The sequence below is a fragment of the Diadema setosum genome, chromosome 16, assembly GCF_964275005.1.
Source record: "Diadema setosum chromosome 16, eeDiaSeto1, whole genome shotgun sequence".
Classification (NCBI taxonomy): domain Eukaryota; kingdom Metazoa; phylum Echinodermata; class Echinoidea; order Diadematoida; family Diadematidae; genus Diadema; species Diadema setosum.
Window position 1 is genome coordinate 27292504 of NC_092700.1, and position 12770 is coordinate 27305273.

Consider the following 12770-nt stretch of genomic DNA (forward strand, 5'->3'; position numbering starts at 1 on the left):
TATGGTTTTGGTTAGGGTTAGGGTTAGGGGTAGGGTTAGGGTAAGGGTTAGCGTCAGGGTTAAGATTAGGTTCGTGTCTTGAACCAGTAATTAAGCGAGTTTTGCCTAACGCGTTTTGCATTACAGGTGATAGCGTTGGAGTGAGGTAGTTGATGGATTTAGAGTAATGTAAACTTTATAAACATTTTTAAATCTTAGATTTAGATATCTCACTGCGAGGAAACATTTAGTCCTGAACCTTTGTAAGAGAATTTATGGCATGTGCATGGCTCTTGTATTTACACTGATGGTATTACGTATGGAACAAGCGTGTATTCTTCCACATTCGCTTGATTTATTTATGTTTTGCAGAATACTTCTGTCTATTTCTCTGTTGTTATTAGGGTTTTGTTTTGATTTGTTTTGGGTTTTTTTTTTTAGATTCAGAATCTGACGGTGATTTTATGCGAAAATTCACAACGCCACTCTTCGATGGGAGAAGCCTTGGCCCGATGGATGTACACCATGCCAAGTCTTTCGAGTCTCAATCTGGAAAACAGCAGCTTTCCCGATAATTTCCTCTCAACAGCCACCGCCTTGGCGCAGTCCTGCACGGTATGTTTACTTTGACTATGCACCAATCACATCGTTCGTTTATGAACATATTTTGTGATGCCATATCATACTTCGCCTGATGTGGTTGCTAATAGCATTGTTTGTAAACAGTCAAATCAACTTTTTTGTGTCTGACAAAAAGCTCGTCAGGTAACTTCTTTTTTTTTCATATTTGAACAAAACCAATGTAATCTTAATTGGTGAAGAAAACTACCCCTAGTTGTATCGATGAATGATCTTACGGGATACTGAGAATTAGGCGTCCCCAATACAAAATTTGAATATTTTCTGACTTTAAATAGAAGCACGACATGTAAATGACGTAGAGAAAGTCTTTTTTCTAAATGTAATCTAAATGACGCTTTTATGATTGAAATTCAAGGATTTGTAAGAATCTTAATTTGAATTAGCCTTAATCACGTGTATCATTTCTTCACAGAAGTGCCCCAGGCGTGTCGAGGAAATGTAATGGTAAAACAAGGTCAGAGAAAAGGAAAATAAAAATAGCTTGAACACTCTGCGAAAAACCACACCACAGTGTATAATCATCTCCACACTGTAAAATTCAAGCCCTTTCACACAGCCAAGTACGTGGACACTCTCGTGACTGTGAACACTGTGGGGCAGTTTGCTCTTTCCAGCAGGAATTGCCTGATGTGTTTTGTCTAATAGGTAGGACTGCAGAAGATGAAGTGGATGAAGAGAGGTGTATAACATATTGGTTTTATCATAATCTCACTGTGAGGAAGTATTTAATAGTGTGTACCTTTGTTAGAAAATTTTTGATAGTGTTTCACAGCATGTGTATGAATTTTTGTAATTACGTTGATAAAACGTATTTATATAACACATTCAAACGAGCATTCTTTCAGATTCATTTGATCTAATCATATGTTTCTAGAATAGTTGTATCTATTTCTTTGTTGTTATCTGGAGTTGTTTTTCAGATTCAAGACCTGACTTTGTATTTGCGTGACGATTCACAACACCGCTCCTCCATGGGAGGAGACTTGTCCCGATGGGTGTACACCATGCCAAATCTTTCGAGCTTAAGTGTACACTGCAATAGCTGCTTTCCCAATGATTTTCTCTCAGCAGCTACCGATATGGCGCAGTCCTGCCAGGTATGTTTACTTTGACTATGTACGACCGCTTGTTTATGAACTTATTTGTGAGTTCATGTCATAGTATATGCCTGATCTGGCCGCTAGTTATTGGCAATACCCCCATGTCACTAGACAGTGATTCCGCTATGTTTATCAAAAATACGGAGTAGGCAAAGCGCGGCATTGGCATGGCATAATTATATCGTGGCTTGATCGCTTCGAATCTTTCCCACCATATTATATTGAGCGTTTCAGAAGCGTGGAGAGTCGCCATCATCGCCATATTCACCGCCAAGTTTTGAACAGCATTGACACGTATCATTTCGTGCCAATGCGAGAAACATTCGTGACAATGTACGGGAGGATGCTGGCCAGTGCGGTCAATGCGTAAAAGGCGTGACAAAATTTTCGACCTGTTCGAAATTTTGGCACGACGAAATTTTTGGGCAAGTTTCGTGAACCCTTCGTGAACTTTGCACAACCTATGCCCAAACTAGCCGCACCAGGAAGTGCCAATGCGTGTCCATCGGCCTAATGGCACGCAATTCACGACTACATCAAGGCCGTGTCAAACCTTTCCGGGCAAGCTACACGGGCTTGTTACGAAGTGGGATTTTCCAGCACGCAGGGGAATTTCCCCGGGCGGACAAGAATGATTGCGAGTTTTGCACTTGTTTCTTACCTACTAGACGCGTGCTACTTAGCTTCTACTTGCATGTATTCCGTGTGACCTGGCTGAGAGCTTTGAAACCGATCCGTTTTCTGTTACGACTGACTTACAGGTATTGAGAAGTACCTACGTTGAAGTTGCCTGCGAGGTGCAGCCGGTAAGGGTCTCCTACTGGTGTTACGCGTGTACCTCTGCGAGCGAACTCCCACGACTCACTCGGAACAAGTCTTCAGCATGCTGAAGGCATTGACATACTGTATCTGGGGAAGTTTTGCGGCTTGACTTGCGGGGTAACAACTTTGCTACCCGGAGCTCTCCGTAGTTGGTCCGCACCTGACAATACCTAGCGCCTATCTCGTCCGTAGTTGCCCGGAGGTGCCCACGCAAGTCCCATTTAACCGCAGCCAAGTTTTGAGCATGACTAAAACTTTTTCCGGGTGAGTCGCGGGGATGCATGGAGAGGTCCACGCACAACGCCAGTAGGAGGTCCGTAGCGGCAGCACCTCGCAGGCAACTCCCACGCAGGTACCTCGCAGTCCCCGTATGCAGCCAAGACAATGACATTCTGTGGGATTTCTGCCATTCCTTCAGAGGAATACCTTCACTGAGTTGTCAGCCCCTACGCGACTGGTACAAAGGTCACACAGTATACTCGCAAGTAGAATTTAAATAGAACACGTCCAGCAAGTAAGACACATGCACTGACCCGCAGAAATCCTTGTGCGTCCTCAGAAATTTCCGGTATCCTCGCAAATCCCCACACACAAGCCCGCGTAGCATGCCCGGAAAGGTGTGACAGGGCCTGAACATGGTTGCGAGTAAAAGATTTGCGTGTCCACCTCCGGGCGACTACTGGTGAGGTACGTGCTAAGAACTGTCATGTGCGGCTCATCTGCGGGGACCCCCGGGTAGTCAAAATTGTTCTTTGCAAGTCGCACGCAAGGCTTGCCTGGAAAGGTATGACACGGCCTTGAGCATGCTCAAGGCCTTGTCATACCGTATTTGGGAAAGTTTTGCGGCTTGACTTGTGGGGAAACAAATTTACTACCTGAGCTCTCCGCAGTTGGTCCGCACCTGACAGTACCTAGCGCCTATCTCGCCTGTAGTTGCCCGGTGGTGCCCACGCAAGTCCCATTTAACCGCAACCAAGTTTTGAGCATGGCCAATTTTTTTTTTTCTTTTTCCGGGTGAGTCACGGGGATGCCCGGAGACGTCAACGCAGAACCCCAGTAGGAGGCCTTTAGCGGCAGCAGCTCGCAGGCAACTCCCACCACGCAGGTTCTTCGCAATCCCCGTATGCAGCCAAGATAATGACATTCTGTGGGACTTCTGTCATTCCTTCAGAGGAATTCCTTCACTGAGTTGTAAGCACCCACGCGAGTGGTACACAGGTCACACAGTATACCCGTAGGTAGAATTTAAGTAGAACGCGTCCAGCAAGTAAGACACATGATTTGACTCGCCCAAATCCTTGTCCGCCCTCAGAAATTGTCCGGTATGCGGGAAAATCCCCACACACCACAAGTTAGAGCTAGAGCATCGTGATTGTCAGCCAGGGCAGCCAGCGTGGATAGGAGAGCAGGTACATGCGTAGTTCACGTGAAATGTACAACTTTAGAAGTCACAACTTCTACAACCACAGGCTTGTGGAATTGATGCCACATTACCACTATTCGTACATGCATAAATGACCAAATAAGAGCTCTTTCGAAATCTTTTGCACGACCTTTTTTGTGGATCGGGTACTATTCGTAAATACACTGCTACCACAGTTGGCCTACTCCGTACCACGCACTACTGTACTTGGCTATGATTTATGAAGCGGACGTGTATTCACAATCGATTTCTCAGTGCTGCCAGTGAACATGGTGACTCAAGATCGAGCATCTCGAGTGCACTTTTGAATTACAACGATAATTAGATCATTACAAATTCACATGTAAACTAATAATTTAATAGTAGCCCGAACTTCAGTAGAGTCTAGTTCTGTGTTTTCAAACTGATCAGTTAATTAGAAGCACGTGATATGTCAGCGTGATTGTATCAGACGTACACAAGGTGATATGCGTGTGCAATGTGATGTGTGTTGTAGAGCTAGCTATCGCAAGCGCGCAACAGTACATTTTCCTGCATGGGCCATGTTGTTCATTGAGATCGGACGAACCTCGTCGTGAGTGCCGTGACATGTTTACGCTAGAACGTATGTACATGCACAACACACACACACACACACACAGGTACTACTGCACTGTACCACTACTCGCTGCATGTGTACACAGAGAGTAGGGCTGTGCGAGTCTACGTCTCACTAGTCGAGTCCATTCATTGTGCACAAGTTGGCCAAGCTGGAAGTCAATGCGCTTGCGCACTTCAGTCTTTCAGCTCAACTTATGAATAATTCATGTCCTGTAGCGTTTCCATGTACGAAAAAAATATTCGCAACCCGGATCTCCCATTCATCGTCGATCGTACACAATTCTCGCTATCGCCAATGACGTAAAAAGTACCCGGATGTGGGCGCGGGGCAATTGGGCATAATTTGCACAGCGCTAGCGTGCGCGTACGTGTACCTTACCTATAGCGCCGCGCCGACCACGGATACTAGTAGAGCACAAATGTATATATAGGCGGCTGTACCGCCCGCGCCCGAGCCAGCGAGTGGCCAGGCCTGTCATACTCGTACACTGAGTAGTCCCCGCATGCATTGCCCTTACTAGGCCGGCGGCCGGCCTTGCATTAGCATGCACCACTTGACTGAGCTGCACGCATAAGCTAACAGTCAGTCCGCAGCACCCGATAATTCGCTCGTATTTATTCAACTCGTATGCAAGCCCGCTCTAGGCTTGCATACGTAATGAGCTGCGTAAGGGGATTTTGTCCTTGGGCTTTCGGCAACAAAAATACACCTAATGTTCACAAATTTGGTATCAAATTCAAGGAAAATATGTAAACTATCGTCACATGTTACTCAAATTATTGTAAATGAAAAATATCATAGCGTAATTTGAGCTTGAAAAATGATGAAAAAAGTAATTCGTGCAGTACACGTTCAAGACGTTCAAAAAATACCAAATTCACCTTGCGTCTCAATGAAAATGGTCTATTTGGTAGGCCATCTCCAAATCTTTGTATCCATGTAAATATTTTGACAATTTGTTGCTTAATCCGGTCAGGAACCAGTAAAATATACATCGATGTCAGTGCTGATCAGCTTGAAACCGTGCAATCTCAAGAGTAAGCTCTCTCATTGGACAGCGCTTGCATTCAGCGCTTGCATTACGTTATTACGCTGCTACATAACGGTTTCACGCCACTTGCGGTTTCTTGGCACGGGTGTAGTTCAAGCCAAGTTCAAGTGCTGGATGCAAGCACTGTCCAATGAGAGAGCTCTCTCGCGCCACTGTTCACTTTGTGTGGAGCATACTTCCGGCTTAGGAGTGAATTTTACAGACATTTCAAAACGGAAAAACTAGTATAAATCATGCTTGCGTCTCCTTGACTCCAATATATGATGAGCATCTAAGTTTCCTCTCTACGAAAAAGCCAAAATCAGAAACAACAGTTTCTTAATCCGGTCAGGAACCAAAAAAGAACTTTAGACGACAAAATCTTCCGTGAAAACCAGGTAAAATTTACGCAAATTCAACTGATTATATAGTCATGATAAGATCCGATGTTATACGCAAATTTAGTATCAAAATAAAGATCAAAGTCTGGAGAACAATTTACCGTGACTTGTAGCCATAACGAATGTATGTACAAGTCGCTACACTGTGAAAACCATAGCCCTATCAAAGTCTCGCAAAATCTCGCACGACGAGACACCTTTCGAACGCTAAGATCGTCAACGAGAGTGCTGAATAAATCTTGCCGGATCGGCTCATTAGCATACGTGCTGCGGACTGACTGCTAACACATACCGGCACAGCGTACTGCTTGATCATGCGATGTGCACATCACAGATCAGTCATCTCTGCGGACGCTGAAAATATGCTGGAAAATATTCACCCACCTGGATATCGTCATGGAGTGACCATCTTTTTTTATTTGTTCTCTGTCGAAATGTCGCGAACACAATCGGGAACGAACCGTGATCTCGAACTTATCCTGTCTCCGAAGCAACTTCTTCCAAGTAAAGTACGTAGGCACTAGGCCTACTACCACTACTAGTAAGTCGCGCGTGCACTTACTGCGCTGTGGAGTCACCCGCAAACTTCACCCACGCGGCCACGTCACGTCTCGCATGCCAGTAAGGGTCCTATTTCTGCAATTTTTTTTTTCATTTATTGTCGTGCGAACAACACATGGCAGCTTCGCAGCAATAACCAATAGTCGTATTAACAGCAATTTCAAATCATATTAAAGCTGTAATTCAAGTCGAGAAAACAGGAAGTACACGTAGAATACAGTCGGTTGTATGTGTATCACGCGCGTACGAACGGAAGTGAGTTTGCTACCGGACTATCCCATAATGCACCGTAAATGACGCTTAAATCAACATCCGGGTACTTTTTACGTCATTGGCGATAGCGAGAATTACTACACACGCCGATTTCATTCATAGAGTTTTCTATTGTTGTGTGTACGTGTCAATGCGACGCTCCTGAAGCTGCGGGGAATGGGCGGCAATGGGTAACTACCTGCTTATTTTCATGAGTATGTGATCCCATTTAAGGTTTTTACGTGCTTTATTCCGTAATGAATAGATGTTCCATTTTAGGAATGCTGTAAATCAACCAAGTGAAGCAGCTTTATGCTTGCAACGGTAAGACTACTGTTTGCTTACATATCTGTTGAAGCCAAATGGGTGGTTGCGTTCGTTCGATGGATGTCCGTCATGACTTGCATTGGCATTGCGGCCATCAAAATATGACTTTTCATATTGATTTTTGTGATCGACATCATTAAATAATTAAAGTGTACGTGGTTTAATTTATTGCTATTTTTATGGCATCTCTCTTTAAATAATTGAGACATTTATCGAAACGAACTAGGGTCTTGTCTGGCAACACCAATTGCCAATAACCCCACACACTCTGCATGCACGTACCGTTCGTTACACGTTTATACACATACAGTGCAGTACATGCACGTTATGTATGCAAAATCGCATACTAAGTAGTACCTATTACAGTTATTAATTATGTAGTATTGTTTGCCTACAACATGGTAGGACACTGGAGAAACGAATCGCTAATAGGATAGTAAATAGTAGGCCTAGCTTGTTATTGTAGCAAAGATCGTGCTAAGATCTTTTTTTGCTAGTAGTGCCTGGCCTGCTACATCGAGTGGTAGAGTGCACAGGCCTATTTAGATACGTGTAGGATCCGGATCTAGCTAGGTTTTATCAGGGAGCTAGGTGACTAAACGTTAGGACTGTCATAAGCATGATACCAGTAAACTAAGCTCATCTCCGAGCTCCCTGAGTTGACCCTGCCTGGTGGGGATTGTCCGTGGTTTTACGTTGTCATTGTGCAATGTGCTGATCCAGGCCATTTGATATCTTGACCAGGAGGTACACCATCCAGCCTGTGTAGGCCTAACAGTAACAGGGTGTTATATCCATGCATGCTGTACTCATCAGATTATGTTTCTTATAGAGTCTAGTTTATAATAAATCTTCAGAAGAGATGTTGATCAAAAGACCACCTTCAGCGACAAGGATAATGCACCTTTTTTATTGAAAAAGCTGTAAGATAGAGTCTAGCTCTAGTCCTCTTTCTTTATTTCTTGGCTCTGGGGCAGAAACAAAAAACCTTTAGAAAAAAATGTGAAATGAACGAAACAAATGCCCACAAAAAGGTTGTGCTGACGCCGACGGGTATGGTAGCTCTAAAGTTTAACAATACTACACATTGACCACCCTCGTTGAAACCGCGACCACGTACAGTAGACAGTTTTGGTGCACAGAACGCTTTAAGTTAGTACGCACTACACGGCGTGCAGAGCACATAAAAATATATTGCCTTTGCCTTTGATGAGAATGTGTGGGAAGACGCGAAAATTCACTGTTCATTAATGGTTTTAATCAAGGACAAAATTTCGAATGAATATTTTAACCGAATCGTAAGATAAATGTCAATGATTTTTCTAAAAAGCTTCGTACAACACGATGTTCAATACAACTCGGTTTGCAGTGGCGGATCCAGAGGGGGGCGCAACCGGCGCACGCCCCCCCCCCTTTTAATTTTCGTAAAAAACAAAAGAAATAAAAAGAAAAACAATGAAATGAAACCCGGAAGTGGCACTAGAAATATTAGTTCCCCCCCCCCTTTACAGAATTCCTGGATCCGCCCGTGGTTTGTGTGCATTGTCAATGCAAAAACAGCGGTCGATCTATAAAAGGAGCGGCACTGCAGGGAACTGAAGAGGGGCCACTCAAGGTCAACGGCAATATTTTTGCACTGTCAAAACTTCGAATTGAAAAGGGAACAACAGCATTTGATAGTGCTGGATTTTCTCAATCACGTAGGTCAAGATTTTACGTGAATTTCAGTGTTAAATATTCTTATCAAGCAAATAAAAATTAGGCGGTCGATGAGTAGTAGGTCCGACCATATGGTGTATTTAGAGCTGGCTGGGCAATGTTCTTGGTTGCTCAACAGTAGAAAATATGTCCTGAAAGATTAATTGTGTTGTCATGACAGTTCGCTCTTCTGTCCCTCTTCCTTGCATCCCTTTCCCGAGACTGATGGTATATTAACTGTCTTAACTTCCACGGTGGGCTTCTTATGTGACATTTGGACCATACATGTCCCAACATCAAATAAGAAGGAAAAACATACATGTAGAGAAAATAGTGTAAACATAGTTAAGTTTGTGTGCAAAACACAAAAGATATATTTGAACCAGTTGATCATTTTCAAGTTTCAAAATATAGAAAAAATTGTTCTGTACAAAAAACATTTTGAAAAGAAAAACGTATGTACAGAAAATAGTGTAAAAATAGTTAAGTTTGTGTGTAAAACACGACAGATATGCTTGAACCAGTTGATCATTAAGTTTCAAAAATATAGAAAAAATAGTTCAGTACAAACAAAAGTTTGAAAAGAAAAACATGCATGTACAGAAAATAGTGTAAAAATAGTTAAGTTTTTGTTCAAAACACTAAAAGATATGCTAAAAATAGTTGATCAGTTTATCATGTTTCAAAAATATAGAAAAAATAGTACAGTCCAAATGACAATGTCAAAAGAATAGATAAAAAATACTTTATTATAAGGATCGTGCCAGAAAAGAGCAAAATTTTCTATTTTGTGGAAAATAGCCTGAAAATAGACTATTTTTTTTATTTATTTATTGGACAAAATGAAAAAATAGTGAGAATTTGGCAAAAATAGGGAAAAATAGGGGTGAAATAGGAAAAAAATCTATTTTTGCTCTTCTCAAAACGAGCAGAGAGACCTCTGCTTGATCGCCGGAGAGGTATGGCTGTATAATACGCTAAGAAATAGCTGAATGGAGTGATACTAGAAGCAGGGAGGTGGGATTCCCACCTCCCTGCTAGAAGACATCGAGGTTCCTGATTGTAGGGAAATATTGGATCTACAATAACGTTATCTTAACCAAACAACCCAATATTAGTTACGTTCAGACGGGAGCCCTTAACCTCGAAGTTAGGAAACTTCGAGGTTAGAGCTTGTAGTTAGGGACCGTGAAGACGCACTCGTAGTTTGCAAACCTCGAGGTTAGCTCGATGTTTCGAGCCACGAGAAATCTTATGGTTAGCGCTCTAACCACGAGCCGCGGGGGGTCCCCACTCGTAGTTAAGCACCGTATGGACACAAAACACAACGAACTCGAAGTTAAGAGTGACCTCGCCGTAAACTCCAGCCCCCACAATTTCCCTCTGCTTCCGGGTCAACCTCCCAAACGTACACCACAAAATAATAATACACTACACGTGAAAAACCTATGACGCACGACACAACAACATCATCTTTTCTTCCCATGCGCTTGATCTCTGAAACTGAACACGTCAAACTCGCTACTGTATTCTATATTCTTCTCCGACACTAAAAAAAAAAAAAAAAAAAAAAAAATGTTTTCAACGAATAGTCATCAGTGCAGTGCTATCTCTGCATACCATGACAGAGAAAAAGAGTACCTGCAAGCGAGTCCGACAGGGTTGGACTAAAGAATAAATAGACGCTTTGTTAGCAGTGTGGGCTGAAACTTCCGGTTTTGTGGTTTTTAACCTCGAGGTTTCGTAACCTCGAGGTTAAGATTCGTCGTGTGGACACACGTCGTAGTTAGGGGGCAAGAGCGGTCTTCATCATGGGTGACCTTAATCACCTGGACCTCAGCGGAGTCATGTCCTACGCGTTCGTCCAGGTTGTTGACCAACCCACATTCACAATAAGGCAAGAGAGACTTGTTCTTGTTGTTTTCAATTCTTGTCGAGGATCGTAACAAGTGAGACAGTTTTAGAAAGCGCTGTTTTTGTTTTTGTGTGTATGTGTTTTTGAGGGGGCCAAACGTTTCTCCTTTTTACATTTACAAACATTTGATGAAAATGAGGGGAAAACTGATATTGTAAAACAGCTGCGATTGATTTTTTATGTTCTGCAGATTCGTGAACTTGACGTGTCGTTTAACGACGACGATTGGCTTTCTGAGTCAGCATCAGCGGTAAAATTCGCTCAATTTATCGGTCGTTTGCCACATCTTGAACGATGTGACATCGCTTATGAAGACCTGCCTGAGAAATTCTTCACTACAATTGCTTCACAGGCCATGCACTGTAAAGTAAGTGAACAGGTATTGCGCTTCATGCATTATGTGTATTTATAGGTATATGACAAGTATCTCACATACACCACTATCTATGTTTACCATAATGTTGTATTTAAAATGCTGCATACAATCGTCTTTCTCCCATAAGACTTTTTAGTTGTTGTTGTTGTTTTTTTCACACAAGCATCCTTCGCTCTCAATATGGTTCCCGTTAAAGGTACTGTTTACCACTTAGGGAGCTGTGATCTAAAAATGTTCGGGTTATAACATTTGTTGCATGTGTAAGTCAGTTGTATCACAAAACATCCTAACATATAAAAATTTTGCAATAAAACCTGGAACATAAGAAGATATCAATACTTTTCTCAATAAATCATAACTGTTGACGGTTTATTCTGGAAACAACGTTTTGTACATATCTTTATTCTCATTTTGTGTATTTAACAATACCTCACATTGATTATACTGATTGACATTTTTACATTGGTTGTTTCTATTCCAAACACACATTTTAGAACTATTTTGATGCTCTAAAACTGGGTTTTTGTTTCAACTGCAAATGGTAAAGTATGCCTTTAAAAAGAAGAAAATCACTTCACTGATTTAGCAATTTAAGAATTGCATAATAGAATGACCTTTGCCATCGCCACAAAACAAAACATTGTTAGACTTGATCAACTCATTCGACAGCCTTGACCATAAAGATTATAATCATTCTCCACAAACTTGAACATATGGCGTAAGGGGGAAAATTTCTTGTGTTATATGCAGGGGCGTCACCAGCTTTTTTTTCAAGGGGGGTGCGTATTGACACTAAATGAAACGAGATTTTTTTTGTACAGACATTTGGAATTCAGGAAGCTCTCAATCCCCAGACTTTCAGGGTTTTTTAGGGAAACCAAGCGGGGGAAAGGGCACTGGCGTAGCTAGGATTTCATTTTTTTTTTTTTTTTTTGGGGGGGGGGGGATGGGGTGGGTTGTTAGTATGCGAGGGAGCGAAGCGACCGAGCCCGAGCGAACGGAGCGAGCAAGGGTGGGGGGGGGGGTGTGAGGGGGTTGTCTCCCCTCCCACCGTGAGAACTTTTGGCATTTTGATGTTGTAAATGGTGCAATTTGATGCATGTTTTTGTTTGTTTTATGGACTTGAAACAATCCCACTTGTTTAAAGTAGCAGTATATTTTGATTTCGATTATTATAGAATAATTTGCCTATAAAATAGTATCATCAAAATAAACTTCCTGTTTTAATATTTACACTGAATATCATGAACGCGAAAGCAAGAGCGAGCGGAGTAAGCAAGGGGGAGGGTGTGGGAGGAGGTGTCTCCCTCCCACATGAGAAGTTTTTGCATATTGATGTTGTAAATGGTGCAATATGATGAATGTTTTTGCTCGTTTTATCGACTTGAAACAGTCCCACTTGTCAAGGTAGCAGTACATTTTGATGTAAATTGTTATTGAACATTTTGCCTATAAAATGGTGAAAACTAAATAAACTTATTGTATTAATTCTTACACTGATGTCATGAACGCGACCGAGCCCGAGGAAGCGGAGCGAGCGAGGGGGAGGGTGTGGGAGGGGATTGTCCCCCCTAGCACGGTGAGAACTTTATGCATTTTGATGTTGTAAATGGTGCAATTTTACGCAGGTTTTTGCGTGTTTT

The 12770-nt window shown here is 42.3% G+C and overlaps 1 protein-coding gene across 1 annotated transcript in view; it reads left to right on the plus strand.

Moving 5' to 3' along the window:
• The window catches only part of LOC140239771 (uncharacterized), a 39557-nt gene extending 27755 nt beyond the window's left edge, over window positions 1-11802 (plus strand). The window contains exons 9-11 of the mRNA XM_072319592.1: window positions 1542-1718; window positions 10942-11118; window positions 11797-11802. Coding sequence (XP_072175693.1) covers window positions 1542-1718; window positions 10942-11118; window positions 11797-11802 — 360 coding nt within the window. The remainder of the gene's footprint in view (window positions 1-1541; window positions 1719-10941; window positions 11119-11796) is intronic.
• The last annotated feature ends 968 nt before the right edge of the window (window positions 11803-12770 follow it).